The sequence below is a fragment of the Falco cherrug genome, chromosome 2 (genome assembly GCF_023634085.1).
Source record: "Falco cherrug isolate bFalChe1 chromosome 2, bFalChe1.pri, whole genome shotgun sequence".
Classification (NCBI taxonomy): domain Eukaryota; kingdom Metazoa; phylum Chordata; class Aves; order Falconiformes; family Falconidae; genus Falco; species Falco cherrug.
This window is the reverse complement of record NC_073698.1, coordinates 89,184,877-89,198,404: the sequence shown is the minus strand read 5'-3', so window position 1 is coordinate 89,198,404 and position 13,528 is coordinate 89,184,877. Positions and strand designations below refer to the sequence as shown.

The following is a 13,528-nucleotide window of genomic DNA, read 5'->3' as shown; positions in this document are numbered from 1 at the left end:
TAAAGAAACTGGGCATGATTTCTATGCAAGGGGCAAACGACCTTTTAAGGCCACTGAAGGTCTGGTGTGATCAACAAGAACATCAGTGAAAGAAGAGCTTCCCAGCATACAGAGGCAGTATGGGAAGAGAATCCAGGAGGTAGCCACAACAAAACACACAATTTTTAGGCTGGCTGGAGTGGGCTGGCATGCCTTTCTTCTGACCAACATGCAGATATCCACAAAAACATCAAACTCTAACACTGAAATGTTTTCTCTCATTGTTTCTCTAACAGAAGATAATGATCCTGTAGCTGCTAGTTTCTTTCCCATTACCGGACAGCACCAGATAACAGGCTGGCTTTTCTGATTCCAAGTGGAAGGCACAAGTGAGCCTTCCGCTCAAGAAAAAAACAGAGGTTTTTAAGGGAAAGCCTGTGCTTTGGAAGTGCCCATGGTCCTGCTGATGCAGCTTTCTACACATACCTGGTGTTCCCAGGCGAGCTTGTGCAATGGTTAGCTTCTCATGAGGGGCTTGGCACTGACAACTTATTTCATCTGCAAATGGAGCAGGTGCCATCGAAGTCTGGCAGGAGGAAAAAAACAAAGTAAATTTATTTTTTCCATCAAGTGGTTAAAAAAGAACCATTTGACTGTGGCAGGATGCTGTAACCAGGCTTAATGCTGTTTTTTTCTCTGGGGATTTTTGCTTTTTGGTCACCCCTGAGCATACACAATTCATGCAAGGTAAAATGATGAGGAAAATAAAGCTTTCCAAACACATCATGCAACCTAGATCTTTGTCTCTGTTGAGAAACTGAAGCATTTTTGAGATGGGTGCAGGTATATAATTTTTCTGTTTGCAGAACAAAGTCAGGTTTGTTGCCTCAAGCAGTTTAGTCCTTGGTTTGGTCTCAATGACTCCAAACGCCCAAGATGCAAAACGTGTTCTGCTACCTACAAATAATAGCTGTAAAAATTAATTGGGATTTAGAAAGCTGCAAATGAACCACCTCTTCACAAGCACCAGTTCCTTCCACTGGTATCAGTACAGATAACTGGAGACTGCAGGTTGTTTTGTTGTGGTTTTAGTCAGAATGTTGTATAGTTTTGAGAAGCCATTCAAATTAAAGGCAAGGATGCAGCCAAAAGTCCCACCTAACTAGAGCTAACTGAGCTACAACTCCTTTCTCTGGTCTGACACATACGGTAACAGTACTAAAATGGTCTAACTGTGATCAGAGCACCACAAGGGTACTTGCTCTGAAGAGCTTAGAACCTAAAGATACAAGAGACAGAGTGAGGATGTATAAAGAATGATGTGGCATTATCTGTCAGGAAACTTGATTACAGAAATTGTATTTTCTGTCAATGCTTATGTAGGAAGTTATCAGCAATCAGAACCTCAGGTATTTATTATCCGCCATATGATCTGATATGAAAAAACATGCTTCTACTGCTCTCGGCTTGATATATTTATGAAATCATAGCCGAGTTTCGGTTTGCTTTGTTTTTTTGAGATGAGGTGGTGGTTGAGACAAGCCAAAGGAAATCTACTACTTACTTTGCCTCCACCATGATTTAACTGGGACTGCGTGGCCTTGCAGCTGTGGCTTGGCGAGGTTTTGACAGTGACCACTTCTGTGATGTGCAGTTGTCATACCAGTTTGAGCACCCAAGGCTGATCATAATAGAATGTCTCTTTTACACTTTTTTTCAGCTTTTAGATGATGAATGCTTAATCACTGAGCATTTATTTTCTTTAGTATCTCTGAGACAGTTTGAGACGTGATGCCTAATTGCTGCTGACCTCTGGACTTGTTGCACTGAAAGCTCAGAGGACAGTAGTAAAACAGCAACAAAGACTTGAAGATTCATATCCAGCTCTTTCTGCTGATTCACTATTCATTTTGTTTACCGAAAGCACTAAAATTTTATGTTGATTTCTTTTTTTTTCTTCCATTTTTCTTTCCTTTTTTTTTTATAATCTCAAATGTGGCAGGAAATCATCATAATTAGTATCTTAGTGATGAAAATCACAGCATCTCTGCACAGACCAGGTTAAAAAATGGAGAAACTATGACCAAGTCCAAGTTTCTGTCTGGGTGTCACAGACGGTAACTGTTCATCGGGCCACCCATGCTGCACAGTGTAGAACATTACACATAATCATACTGTGCCAGCTCCTTCCTTTATTTTCTAAACACTGTCTTTTTGCTTCTGGCTTTGTGATCACTGTGTGCTAACCTGTCTTTTTATCCCCAAGCAAGGTCAAGTTACACGGCAGCCTATACAGCCTGATTCCTGCTGGGATAAAGAGGAAGGCAGAAATGTTAAAACAATAATGGCTATGGTCTAAGGCCTGCAACTGGTAATCAGATCCTAGCTTGGCAGAGGCTGTTTCCTTGGAGATTATTTGAAGAAAATAGGCCTGTTTTGCAGGAAGATACTTTTTTCCCCCACCAGGCAAACACAGTGGTGCTTTTCATCCATGAATGCCTTTGCAACACCAAGATTTTTCATTTGGTCTCTGCTCAATGGAGAACAACCTCTGTTAGCTTCCCATCGGTCCAGCTTTTGTAAACGCTCATCATTAAAGCTTGCTTTATGGCTGAGGGCTTAAAACCAGAGCTGTCAATATACCCATTACTCTGTGACCTCTCAGTCACTGGATATGAAAATATAAGAAATACAATAGATTAAAATCTGCAATACTCTATCAAAGCCACATAGAGAAATGCATAAATACCATGTGATGACAGATGAAGGGAAATGCAGCAACAGCTTCTCAATGAGTACCCAATGCTATTTTGTTTTATCTGGCCTAGAAAAAATGTGACTGAGCTTAACAAAAACATGAGTAAGCTGAGACCATTCAGTTTCTATAGAAAAGTGTAAGATAGAACATTTCAATAAATTATTACAAATGAAATAATTTATCAAACCTCTTCCAGTTAATATATAATTACTTGTATTCTTTCCAGTTTCTTGTCAGTAATAACTGGAATTAGGAGAGGACAGCAAGTAATATATATAGCAGCTTCTTCATTTTGGTTAATCCATTAAAGTAGTTTTAGAAGTTTGTTATAGTCTTGCCAATAATCAGATGGTTAGACAAAGACTTTGTGCAAATGTACTTCTGTCTTTCTCTGACAGATTTTTCCCTTCATCTGTGCCTTCATTATTTTCTATGCATTTGCATTTTGCGATTCGTCAAGCAAGTCAAATTAGCCTTGTGTTTTGGACCAAGGTAAGCTTCTGAGATCTGCATCACCCTGTAGCAGGGTGCTTTATAGCCTAAGTGTGAGTTCAGTAATGAATTATCTCATTTTGTTTCTTCAGCACCTGCCGCCTCCTTGTATTATTCTTGTACTGGAAGCTTCAGTAAATTTATCCATAGTCACCTATTCCCTGCTTCTCCCTTTCCTCCTTTCAGTCACGTTTTCCAGGCTGAAGAGCTTTACCTCATTTATTTGTCCTTGAATGGAAGCTGGTCCACAACTCCAATTATTTTTGTTGCCCTTCTGTGTTAACTGCAAGGTGGTTTATACAGTGTTTGAACTGATAACACTTCCAGTTTCTAAAGCTTTAATTGCTAGGAATAGAAAATTATTTACATGGTGCTCACACTTTGTGGTTATCTTTGATGACGAAAGCACCTTACATCTAGTGTCAGCAGGGAGACATTACTTTCATTTAAGCAGTCCAAATGCCACACAATTACTGTATTATTAATACGTGATGTCTAGAGAAAGCCTATTACATGTCGTAAATGAGAAGTCATTGTAATATTAGGATTCATTAGTGATATTTACTTCAGAAGATGTTAAAAAACTCTTGCAATGCAAGTCCTGTTTCCTGGGAATGAAGATGCTGCATTCAATTATAATTAAATTCATTTCCTAAAAATGAATGTATGCAAAAAATTTTATCCAGTAACTGCTGCATATCAGAAGACATTCATTCCATGACAAGTTTAAATAAGTGTCTTATTTGCATTCTCACAAATTTGCAAAATAACTGAATGATGATCAACAAACTCCAAGACATTAAAAGATGGGAGGTAGGTAAAGGGGACTTTCTACCAAATGCCTCACAGCTCCATTTGTACCCAGTAATGTCAGTGTAACTCCCAACTATACATAATGAGACAGTAGCCCAGAGAGAAGAGTAGAGCGTGGTAGGCAGCCCCAAGCTGGCTCTGTGGCAGGGATACTTTATGAAGAAACCCTCCATGACAGCTAGAAGCAGCTTATTTTCAGGTGTATCTTGGGGCTGCCGTTTTATTATCACTTCACAGTCCCTTAAGCTGTCATAGCCATTTAACTTAGCTGCTAGTCAGCAAATAAACATTCATAGCTTGTGTTTCCAATGGATTAAAAGGGAAATGGTCAGTGATTTGCAGAGGAACAGGAGTCATACCACCGAAATAACAAGTCAGAATCATAAGCAACTCCACACCCTCTCTTTTGCTTACAGCCTGTACTAGGAAATAATTAGTTGTGCTATTGTTTGTCTTCTGTATGATTGGTTGTTGGGTTGGGTTTTTTTACACAGCAGCAAGGAAGACAGAAATACTTTCATAAATGGGCAAATGTAGACCCATCTATGCCATAGTCCACCTGCCATTATAACTCTGCCTGCAGGGTACTGCATGCAACATGTGCTAATGGAAGGAGCTACTCCGTCGTTGATTTTTTTCTTTTATTTTGATTCGCACAGCTATACTACCTCCTGCGCCACATGACACAGAGAAAAACATCCTCTTGGTACAGAGAATGGTTGTATTGTCATCTAAGATTTTGCTGTCCACAGAGGTCTAAGAAAATTTCAGATCTTGATCCAGTACAACTACACAGGCAAAGCTTGGTAGAACAGGCTGGACCTGTGCTTATAAAACAATTAAGCTGGCAGGCAAATTCTGTGGGAGGTCTGATGCTTTTATCTCAGAGGCAGTATTTAAAACTGGTAACTGATTTCACAGGAACAAACCACCTGTGTGTTTGGACTCATATGAAGAAAGATTATTTGGGGAACCTGCTCCTGACGTTGGCAAACAGTAATTACAGAGCAAGAAACGCTGACATCAGTTTTAAGGAACACTGAAGAGAAAACCACTATGATTGAGAAGGAACCAAAAATACGTGCTGAGTTTCTTAAGTATGAATACTCTTTGCAGATGGAAAGACCATGTTAAGGACTACCAAGGTCTTCTCTTAGAATTCAGGGAGTGAATGTCTGGAAAATGAAAATCATGTTGTCTCATGTATTACCTTTAGTAACATTGATCCAAAAAGGTAAATTTATGAGCAATTCAGTTGTAATTGAATGTTACTGCTGGGTGCCTCCAGGTACATTTTTCACAAACAGTTCCAATATTAATGCACGTATCAGAAGAAAATCTAGTCTGTTCTCCCACAGTTCTACTGACTCAGGGAGGTAGATGTAAACTAAAAATAAGGTAAACCAACCTAATAAGAACAATAACTTTTTAAAAAAGTAACTGTTTTGCAAGCATTCCAAACTGCCTTATTCTCAGCTGCTCTTTCTGGGCTTTATCTTCTATCAAATATACTTTGTTCATCATTAGTATTAAGTCAGTAACAATTAAGTGCAAGGTGCAATTACAAATTGAAGATATAATGGAAGATGCTTCCACTGCCTTTTCAAGAAGCACAATGATGCATATATGTACAGATGCATAATTACGAAATTAGAACAACTATTATATAATCTAGTCTAATATTTGCAAAAGGCCAGAGAACTTCATGACAAGATTCCTGTGTGACAGCCATGACTTTTGACTGAACTGGAACACATTATTTAGAAAAGAAAATCCATCCTAGAGGTAGGACAAGCCCCAAGTCAAGCACAGCGCAAGTGAAAGAACTGCCGATGAAGCACCTCAATCTCCATGAACACCAGCTGGAAAAGTGACCCTAAACTAGCAACTTACCCACCTGAGCCTGCTCCCCTGGCACTGCTGGAAGGAGCCCTGCATACAAGTGATCCCAGGCAGGACTCTGTGGAAGAACAAACTGCAGCTAAGGCAGCATGCAGCCCGTGAGCTTAGATGTCCTGCTGGCTAGAGACTTAGCCAAGCTGTCAGATATCCCAGCACTGAGAAGCGATATGCAGTATTTCAGGATAAAGAAGTATGCAGCACCCTCAACAGGGCACTGGTTACCAAGTAGCAGCCTGCAGACGCCCTCACAGAATGAGCAAGTTGCAATGGGACTGCAGAACCAAACTGGCTGTAGTGCATTTGCAATTCAAAGCTGAATGGCAGGTGCTTGCTGGCCCACAAGTAATGCTGCAGGTTGGCCATCGTCAACAGACCAAAAATGTGTAACCACTGCTCTAATGCCACTCTGTGTTTTATTGATCAATCTAGAAACTAGAGATAATGTCAGTTCCTATGATTTGGATTTCTAATACCCGTTTCTTTTTACTTGTACGTTACTATGCACACCTGACATACGGCCAAAAGGATCTAACTTCAGCTTTAACAGAGGCAAGGGTTAATCTACTGAAATCAACTGAGTTGTAGCTAAGCTACTGGATGAATCTGGCCTGGTATTCAGTCTCTGTGTGCTTCTACATAAAGATACTTAACGTCTATCAGATGTAGGCCAGCATTTTGTATAAACCATTACTTAGAGAAAAAAACCCCATCCTTTTTTTCCCTCCCGCACGGGAAGCAAGTACTCTCTGCAGTTCCCCAGCTGGCAGGCAGAAGCACCCTGGGAAGAATTATTTTCCCACAGAGAGTACACTGGGCTTCTCTACCAGATCCCTCATTCATCCAGCTCCTTTCACAAGAGCTTTTCACCTTATGCCATCTGTCTACATGTGTGTAGGAAAAGAACGCAGATTACGTGGAAACAAAGGTATTACGCGGAAACATTGGGATAGACAGTTCTGGCAGCGCTGCGTGTCTGTGCACAATCCTGGATGTGTGGTTATACGCTACACGTTCTTCTTGCCTGTGTAGTTAGTATTGGGTCCTGTATTCTGTATTTCTTCTGCTCCACGTCCATCTATATGTTAGGTTTCTTTTTCCATTTTATACATACATTAAGTTATAATGTTTTTGTTTTGGAGAAGGGAGCAGACAGAATCTCTTTACAATGGTTTTCTACTCCTTTTTAAAGGATATGATAGAAACCTTCATAGTAATGACAACAGCACAATTTAAGAAATTAGTAATATTCTCCTAATAAAACCTGCTTCTAAAATAGCATTGCATATACGCATTTGCAAGCAGGGAATGCAATACATAGAATGTAATGTTTTCTCCCTGTGTTTATGTGTTGTTTGTGAATCTTGCAAAAATATCTGTAGTTCTGAATATCTGATGAATACATATTACAACATGTTTTTGCAGAGACTATGGCATTTCAGAACATATACAAACTGCATGTCCTTTGATGCAGTAGAAGGAAATCACAGCAGATTTTTGGCATCAAGAGGCAATTATTTATTTAAGTGCAGCAAAGATCGCTGCATGTCCCCAAGTGGAAACCACGTTTGGCATGCTTTTATGGGTTTGTGCTTTTATGTAGTAGCCAACGTTTACGAAAATTAAAATTAATCCAGAGTAAACACCAAACTTGTAAAGGACCAAAAAGATATTTGGTCAAATAAAGTAATTTTGGGTTCCTTAAATGTAAGGCTATTTACATATACATTTATGCTTAGTGCCATGTTGAAGTAAACAGATGGCAGACTCCCTAAGTCGTAACATCACGTGAGCAAGAAACAGATGCATGTGACACTTTTTACCCGCAATAAAACCCCCTAAATTCATCATTAGCCCCTCTGATTAAAACTGCATATGCCTTTCAGTGATACAGGAAAAATAAATATGAAGAGCTATGGAAGTTCATGAAAATATCTGAAATAATTCCAGAGGTTGCATCAGACCCTCTTGAAACTCTGTTTGCAAATACAAAAGGAGTAAGGCAACCAGAATGAAAATATAGGAATGCAAGGCATGCCCACTTCTATTGCAATTACTTCAAATTTTGTGCTTAACATTTCATTGCTTAACAGCAGCAACAAGGAAATTGTTTAAAGGAGCCTAGTGCTCCTTTGAAACCATTATGCAGCTAGCTCCAGTGAGTGAAAGTACCGAAGCATGCTCCTCTACCCTTCAATAACACAACATTTTTTCAAATATACTTTAATAATTTGAAAAATGAAATCAATGTACTTTCATTTCTTCCAAAAAAAATCAATAAAATAAACAAAATGGCTAAAGCAGCTGATACCTAAAATGATGTGGGAGCTGTGATCATCATTTGTACCTGAATCACATTATCCAAAATATTGTAGATTCAGTGGCCCTGAGATACTTGATCCTTAATTCCTGTTGAATTGTAAAAGTCTGTAGCCTCTGAATCTCAAGACAAGTATAAATCTGGCCATGGGAGGAGGCACTAGGATTGCCAGAGTGAACATCAGATGGCCCTGATGCTTACAGTGCCTTGGCAGAACATGTTTTATCTGCCATATGGATAGGTCCTAAGTCTCCAGCTAGTCTGTCCTTGCAATGGTGATGCTAAGCAGAAAAAACTAGTTGGGTATTTCCACACAGGGCCCCAATGCCATTTCCTGCACAGGAAAATGGGATCTGGCCGCAGCTTGAGCTGCCTGAGAACAGGTGTCCAGCAGTAGCATGGATGCCACCTAACCATGACCTTGGGAACAGTCCGGTCAGTATTCCTGGGATCATATTACTAAGGAGACAGCAGACAAAGCAAAAAGCACCTATCTGCTTCTTTAAGTCTTCTTGAAGATAGATTCACTTTAAATTAATGAAAACTGCTGTTTAATTCCTGCCTGGCCCTCTATCCACCAACATCCCCACAAGCACAGGCCAAACAAACTGTCGAACTGTCTACTCCCTCTTCTCCCCTGTAGTTCATCTTGGCTAATTCAGGTGGCTTTCTGCTCAGCTGGCTTCTTAAGATTCCTCAAGTTGTGCCTGACTTTCCCTGTGTGTTGCAGAAGAGCCTGTGTTCCTGATTTAGGCTCAATCCCACAGTAGACTCAAAGCGCAAGTACCGCGATGGAAACTTACATTTCATTGCCCTGCATGCCCTTAGCTGACCTAACCCTAAGGACTTCAGCCAGTTTTGAAAATAAGACATCAGTACCCAGGTCCCAACAGTACCTTCCCAGATGTTCCTACTGAGGCCTGTGTTGGATGACAGAGACATGAAATACAAGGAAAAGAAGCTCTCAGCATGTTCAAGGGAAAGAGAATACCAAACAGTAGATTTTTAAGTCTGTTTTCCAGTAAGTTTCAATGTGTATTCAGTTTTGCTTTGTCTGCAGTACTGTCCTTATAAATTGCCATTGTTTCCTTTTATGAAAGACACTATCTGGAATTATCTTCCTGAGCAAAGTGTGTTGAAGTGCCTGTTTCTTTCAGGGTGAGGATTGCTAATCTTTGAAGGAGCTGCCCACACCTGGGACCAAAGTCAAACTCTTGATCCCAAGGGACATAAATAAGTTATAAAAAAAATAAGCAAATCCATTTCACATGGCTTTGTACTTACTCTTTGGTATTTCCTCCTACAGTATCTCTGCCATCCAGTTAAACTGAGAGCTTGCCTCACTTATGAGCCTTCTTAGTACAGATGCATGCAAACAAAACCTAATGCCGGGATTCCCAGGCTGAGATCCACAGCCCAGCAGCGCTCTGCAGCTTGTTGAAAGTTACCTGGGGGCAAGTGCTGTACCTTGAATGTGCAGCATGATATGTCCATTAGCGATGTTTATCCCACTTAAAACAATGAAGGTCCCTGTGGCCAAACCACAGGTATCCTAGGGTTTAAATAGGACAAGCAATGCTCACTTAAAAAAAAATGGAGGGGACAGTAATAGATGAGAAAGTGGCCTAACCCAGCAGTTCGGTCCCGACAAGAAAAGGATAAATGCACAACTATACAAACCCAGATGGGAGAAACATTATTTGTGGGGGGTTTATTCTTGATTACAAAACTGCTAAAATCACCGCTACAGATAAAGCCTTCAACTCTTAACTCGTTTGCTTCTGTGTAGTGCCTTGAGACTAAGGTACATGTGTCACTCAGAGAGAGATTTTCTTGGCATTCAGATACATGGAAGTTGAGAAAGTAAAGAAGGCAAAGATTAAGTGAGAGATGGACCAGGGGAATTGACTGAAGCACGAATGCTCATTAACACTCCATTGGTTAAGAAAACCTGAAGAGTGTCTTGGGAAAAAATTAATGGCAATTTATATCATAACAGTACTAGGCACTGGAAAACATCAGGTTTCAATACACGTTGAAACTTACCTGAGAATTGCCTTCAACATCCCCTGTTTTCCTGCTCTTTGAAGGATACAGGGGTTTTCTTTAGTCCTACTGTGACACTTGCTGCCAAGCTAGCAGACTCCATAGCCTAAAATCAGAGGATCTAGTGGCAGATATCCATTAAAAATATTCACAATTTTAAGGCCCTAAATAATAATTCCTATTTTAATGAAAAGAATGACAACCGTTTCACAAAAGAATTAGTCCCCTTTTCATTTTCTAAAATTTGAGCTAATTCTGTAGTTATATTTATTTTTCTTAACAAAGATTTCTTGTTAAAAATGAGCCTATAGTAAGAACTTGAAAGCCAGACAATTAATTTTAGAGGCATGTAATAACCAATGTACAGCATTAAAGAGTCATCTGCAAATACCACAGACTTTACTCACCACCAGTTCTATCATTCTGAGGTACCAAAGCCATCCTGAGGTCCAGGATAATAGAATGATACTAAAATGTTAACCCTCTTTCATTTATATTAATGAAGTGACTTGGTTACTGGCCACCACTGTACATGCTGCCTGCAAAGGAGTGGGATCAGAGAAAGTATTGAAAATCTTAAAAAAGATCAGATAGGAGCTTGATGTCCATATTATTAGATCATCTGTCAAGGCACGATTCACTTTAACTCTTCAGGACACCAGCTCTGAGTTCTTCTTACTTAAGACATAACTTGGCTACGCTTGCTTACATCACTCCTTATGAACATAACAAGGTACAGTGTATTGCATTATACTTTACCAAGGCAATTATTTTTTTTTGCCTGAACATAACATAGATCTGCTGACTGACAAAATACCACTTCAGAAGGACACACTTTCCATAAAATGTCTCCATTGTCCATTACTGGTACTCAGAAAGATCTAAAACTTCATAATGAATTCCTGTTTTATTCGTGTACTCCAGCTGTCACCTTAATTTCCACAGAAATTATCGTGGAATGCATGATACTGTAAATACTGGCATCATATTGTCACTTCTTTCTTTAAAATCTTTTAAAATGTCAGACTACATGGAATAATATATTCAAACGGGTTGTTATAGCTAAGCTTTTGACAGAGAAATCTTAGACAGCCTGTACGAACACACTGCAGTAACAACACGTCAGCTAACTTTCCCTATTAAAACAGCTCAAAAAGCCTTCCATGAACAAATTAACAGCCTTCTTTAAAGTTGATTCTAATTATAACACCAGCAAGTGGAAAACATTAATTTAGGTCAGCTCCAACGACTGTTACTATTTCTTGTCATATCAGAACAATGTCTCAACTATAGTGTTGGATTTAATTACTGAAGTCTGATGTTTAAATATGTTTTAATTAGGACTGTGACTGAAGTCTGGTCTTAAATGGTTTAATTCCCAGTACTAAACTGTTGCATCCATTGCGCACTTTTACACCCCGACACTGTCCCTGCATTTCTACATGTGCACAGATGTATTGTTCTTACTATTTTTCTACCACCTTGCCAATGGTGCATACCACGTGGGGGAAAGGAGCAACCATTCCCGATGGGAATATTAAAAGGTTTAAAGAAGAAACAAGGAAACATTCCAATTCTTTTAAATCAGCACACGGAAAACGGGCCGTTCTCTGAACCTTAACTCTTGGGGTACTGCAGCCTTGTAAAGTTGCCTGCACGATCCGAGGGAGCCTTCCCTCACCCTAAACCAAGGGCCTGGAAAGAAGTTTACTTTTACTACCGCTCTCCCGGCTCTCCTTCACCCGCCCACCCACCCACCCACCCCTCAAAACGCAGCGCTCCATGGCTCCCTTCCTCACGCATCCCGAATCGAACAGGAAACTCCTCACCGGGCTCTGAAACTGACAAAAGTGGGATTTACCACCCCCGGGTGCAGCGTGCCCGGCCGAGGGTGGCCCGCAGGGCTCCGCGGGAGGGCGGCCGAGGCGGGCCGGGGCGGGAGGGCGGCCGCCTCAGCGCCAGCGCGGGCCGCGGCGCGGGGAGAGGCCGGCACCGGCCATCGCTGCCCAGCCGCCTCCTTTGAGCGGACGCTGCTCCTCTGCACTCATCAGCAAAGCCGCGCAGCTTTTTTTATTGTAATACGGCTGCTCTACCGAGCCACAGCTTCCCGCTACCTGAGCTGGAATCGCGGCTCTGCACCCCCGCCACTCCACGCGAGCCGCTTGCAGATGGCGGCAGACCTCGCCACATCCGTTCCCAAACGCACCCTTACCGGCCGGGGGCTTATTATTTTTATTTATTTAATTAATTTTCGCTTTTAAGACAGGGCCCAGAAATCCTGCCCAGCAGTCACTGCACACCTCGAAGTCCCCGCAGGACGATGCGCACACCACGGGCAGCCCGGGCGGGATCCGCGCCCCAGGGCGCGGCAACAGCCCACCCCCGCGGCAGCCCCCCCTCTGCCCTCCCCCGCGGAGGCGCGGCGCTGCACAAAGCGACCTGCCGTAAGGCGGCCCCGGCCTCTCCCGCCCTCGCCCCCCCAACGGCCGCCGCGCCCTCGCCCCTCACCCCGCAGCGCCCGGGGAGGCTCGGGCGGGAGGGCCGAGGTGGGGCCGAGCCACCGCCCGAGGCCAGGCCCGACTCACCAGGCGAGGCTGCGGGCAGGTGTGCTCCAGCTCCTCCATGGCCTCCGAGCGCCGCGCCTCAGAGGGGGATTTCGGGATACCCGTTTCTGACTCAGCATCGGGTGCGAGCGCTGGCTAGGCCGGCAGCAGCCCCAACCGCCGCCGCCCGGCCCGTCGGGCGCCGAGCTCCGCCGTCACGCGTGTGCTCGCCCCGCGGGGGGTCTCCTTGTGAGCCGCCCGGGGGCACGGCCGCCGCGCGTCGCCATGGCAACCGGGCGGCCGCCGCTCCACCGCCCCCTCCGCGCGGGGAACGCCGCGTCATTTGCATGCGGCCTCCTGGTTGGCTGCTGCCCCGCCGCGCCACCGCGGCCCCCGGCGGCTCCCCAGGCGGCCCCGGCCCCCGCCACGGCGGCGGCCCCGCGGCGCTGCGGCCCTCCGCTGCCGGGCCGGCCTCGGGGCGCCTGCGCGGGTCCCCCACACCCGTGTCCTCCCGCGCCGGGGCGGGGTGCGCCCTCCTGAGCGCCGGCGGGCTCGGCTCCGTGCCGCGCACCGAGGTGTGCCGGTGCGGCGTGGGCGTCTGGGAGGCACAGCCGCACCGAGAGCCGGGCTGGCGTACCTCCCCCGTAACCCGCGCACAGCCGCGCCGCCGGGCCGGGC

The 13,528-nt window shown here is 43.5% G+C and overlaps 1 protein-coding gene across 1 annotated transcript in view; it reads right to left on the bottom strand.

Annotated features, from left to right (window-relative positions):
* The window catches only part of PCYT1B (phosphate cytidylyltransferase 1B, choline), a 32,285-nt gene extending 19,135 nt beyond the window's left edge, over nt 1–13,150 (bottom strand). The window contains exons 1-2 of the mRNA XM_055702700.1: nt 12,893–13,150; nt 466–565 (exon numbers count right to left, since the gene is read on the bottom strand). Coding sequence (XP_055558675.1) covers nt 466–565; nt 12,893–12,931 — 139 coding nt within the window. The 5' untranslated portion in view covers nt 12,932–13,150. The remainder of the gene's footprint in view (nt 1–465; nt 566–12,892) is intronic.
* Nucleotides 13,151–13,528: the final 378 nt, after the last annotated feature.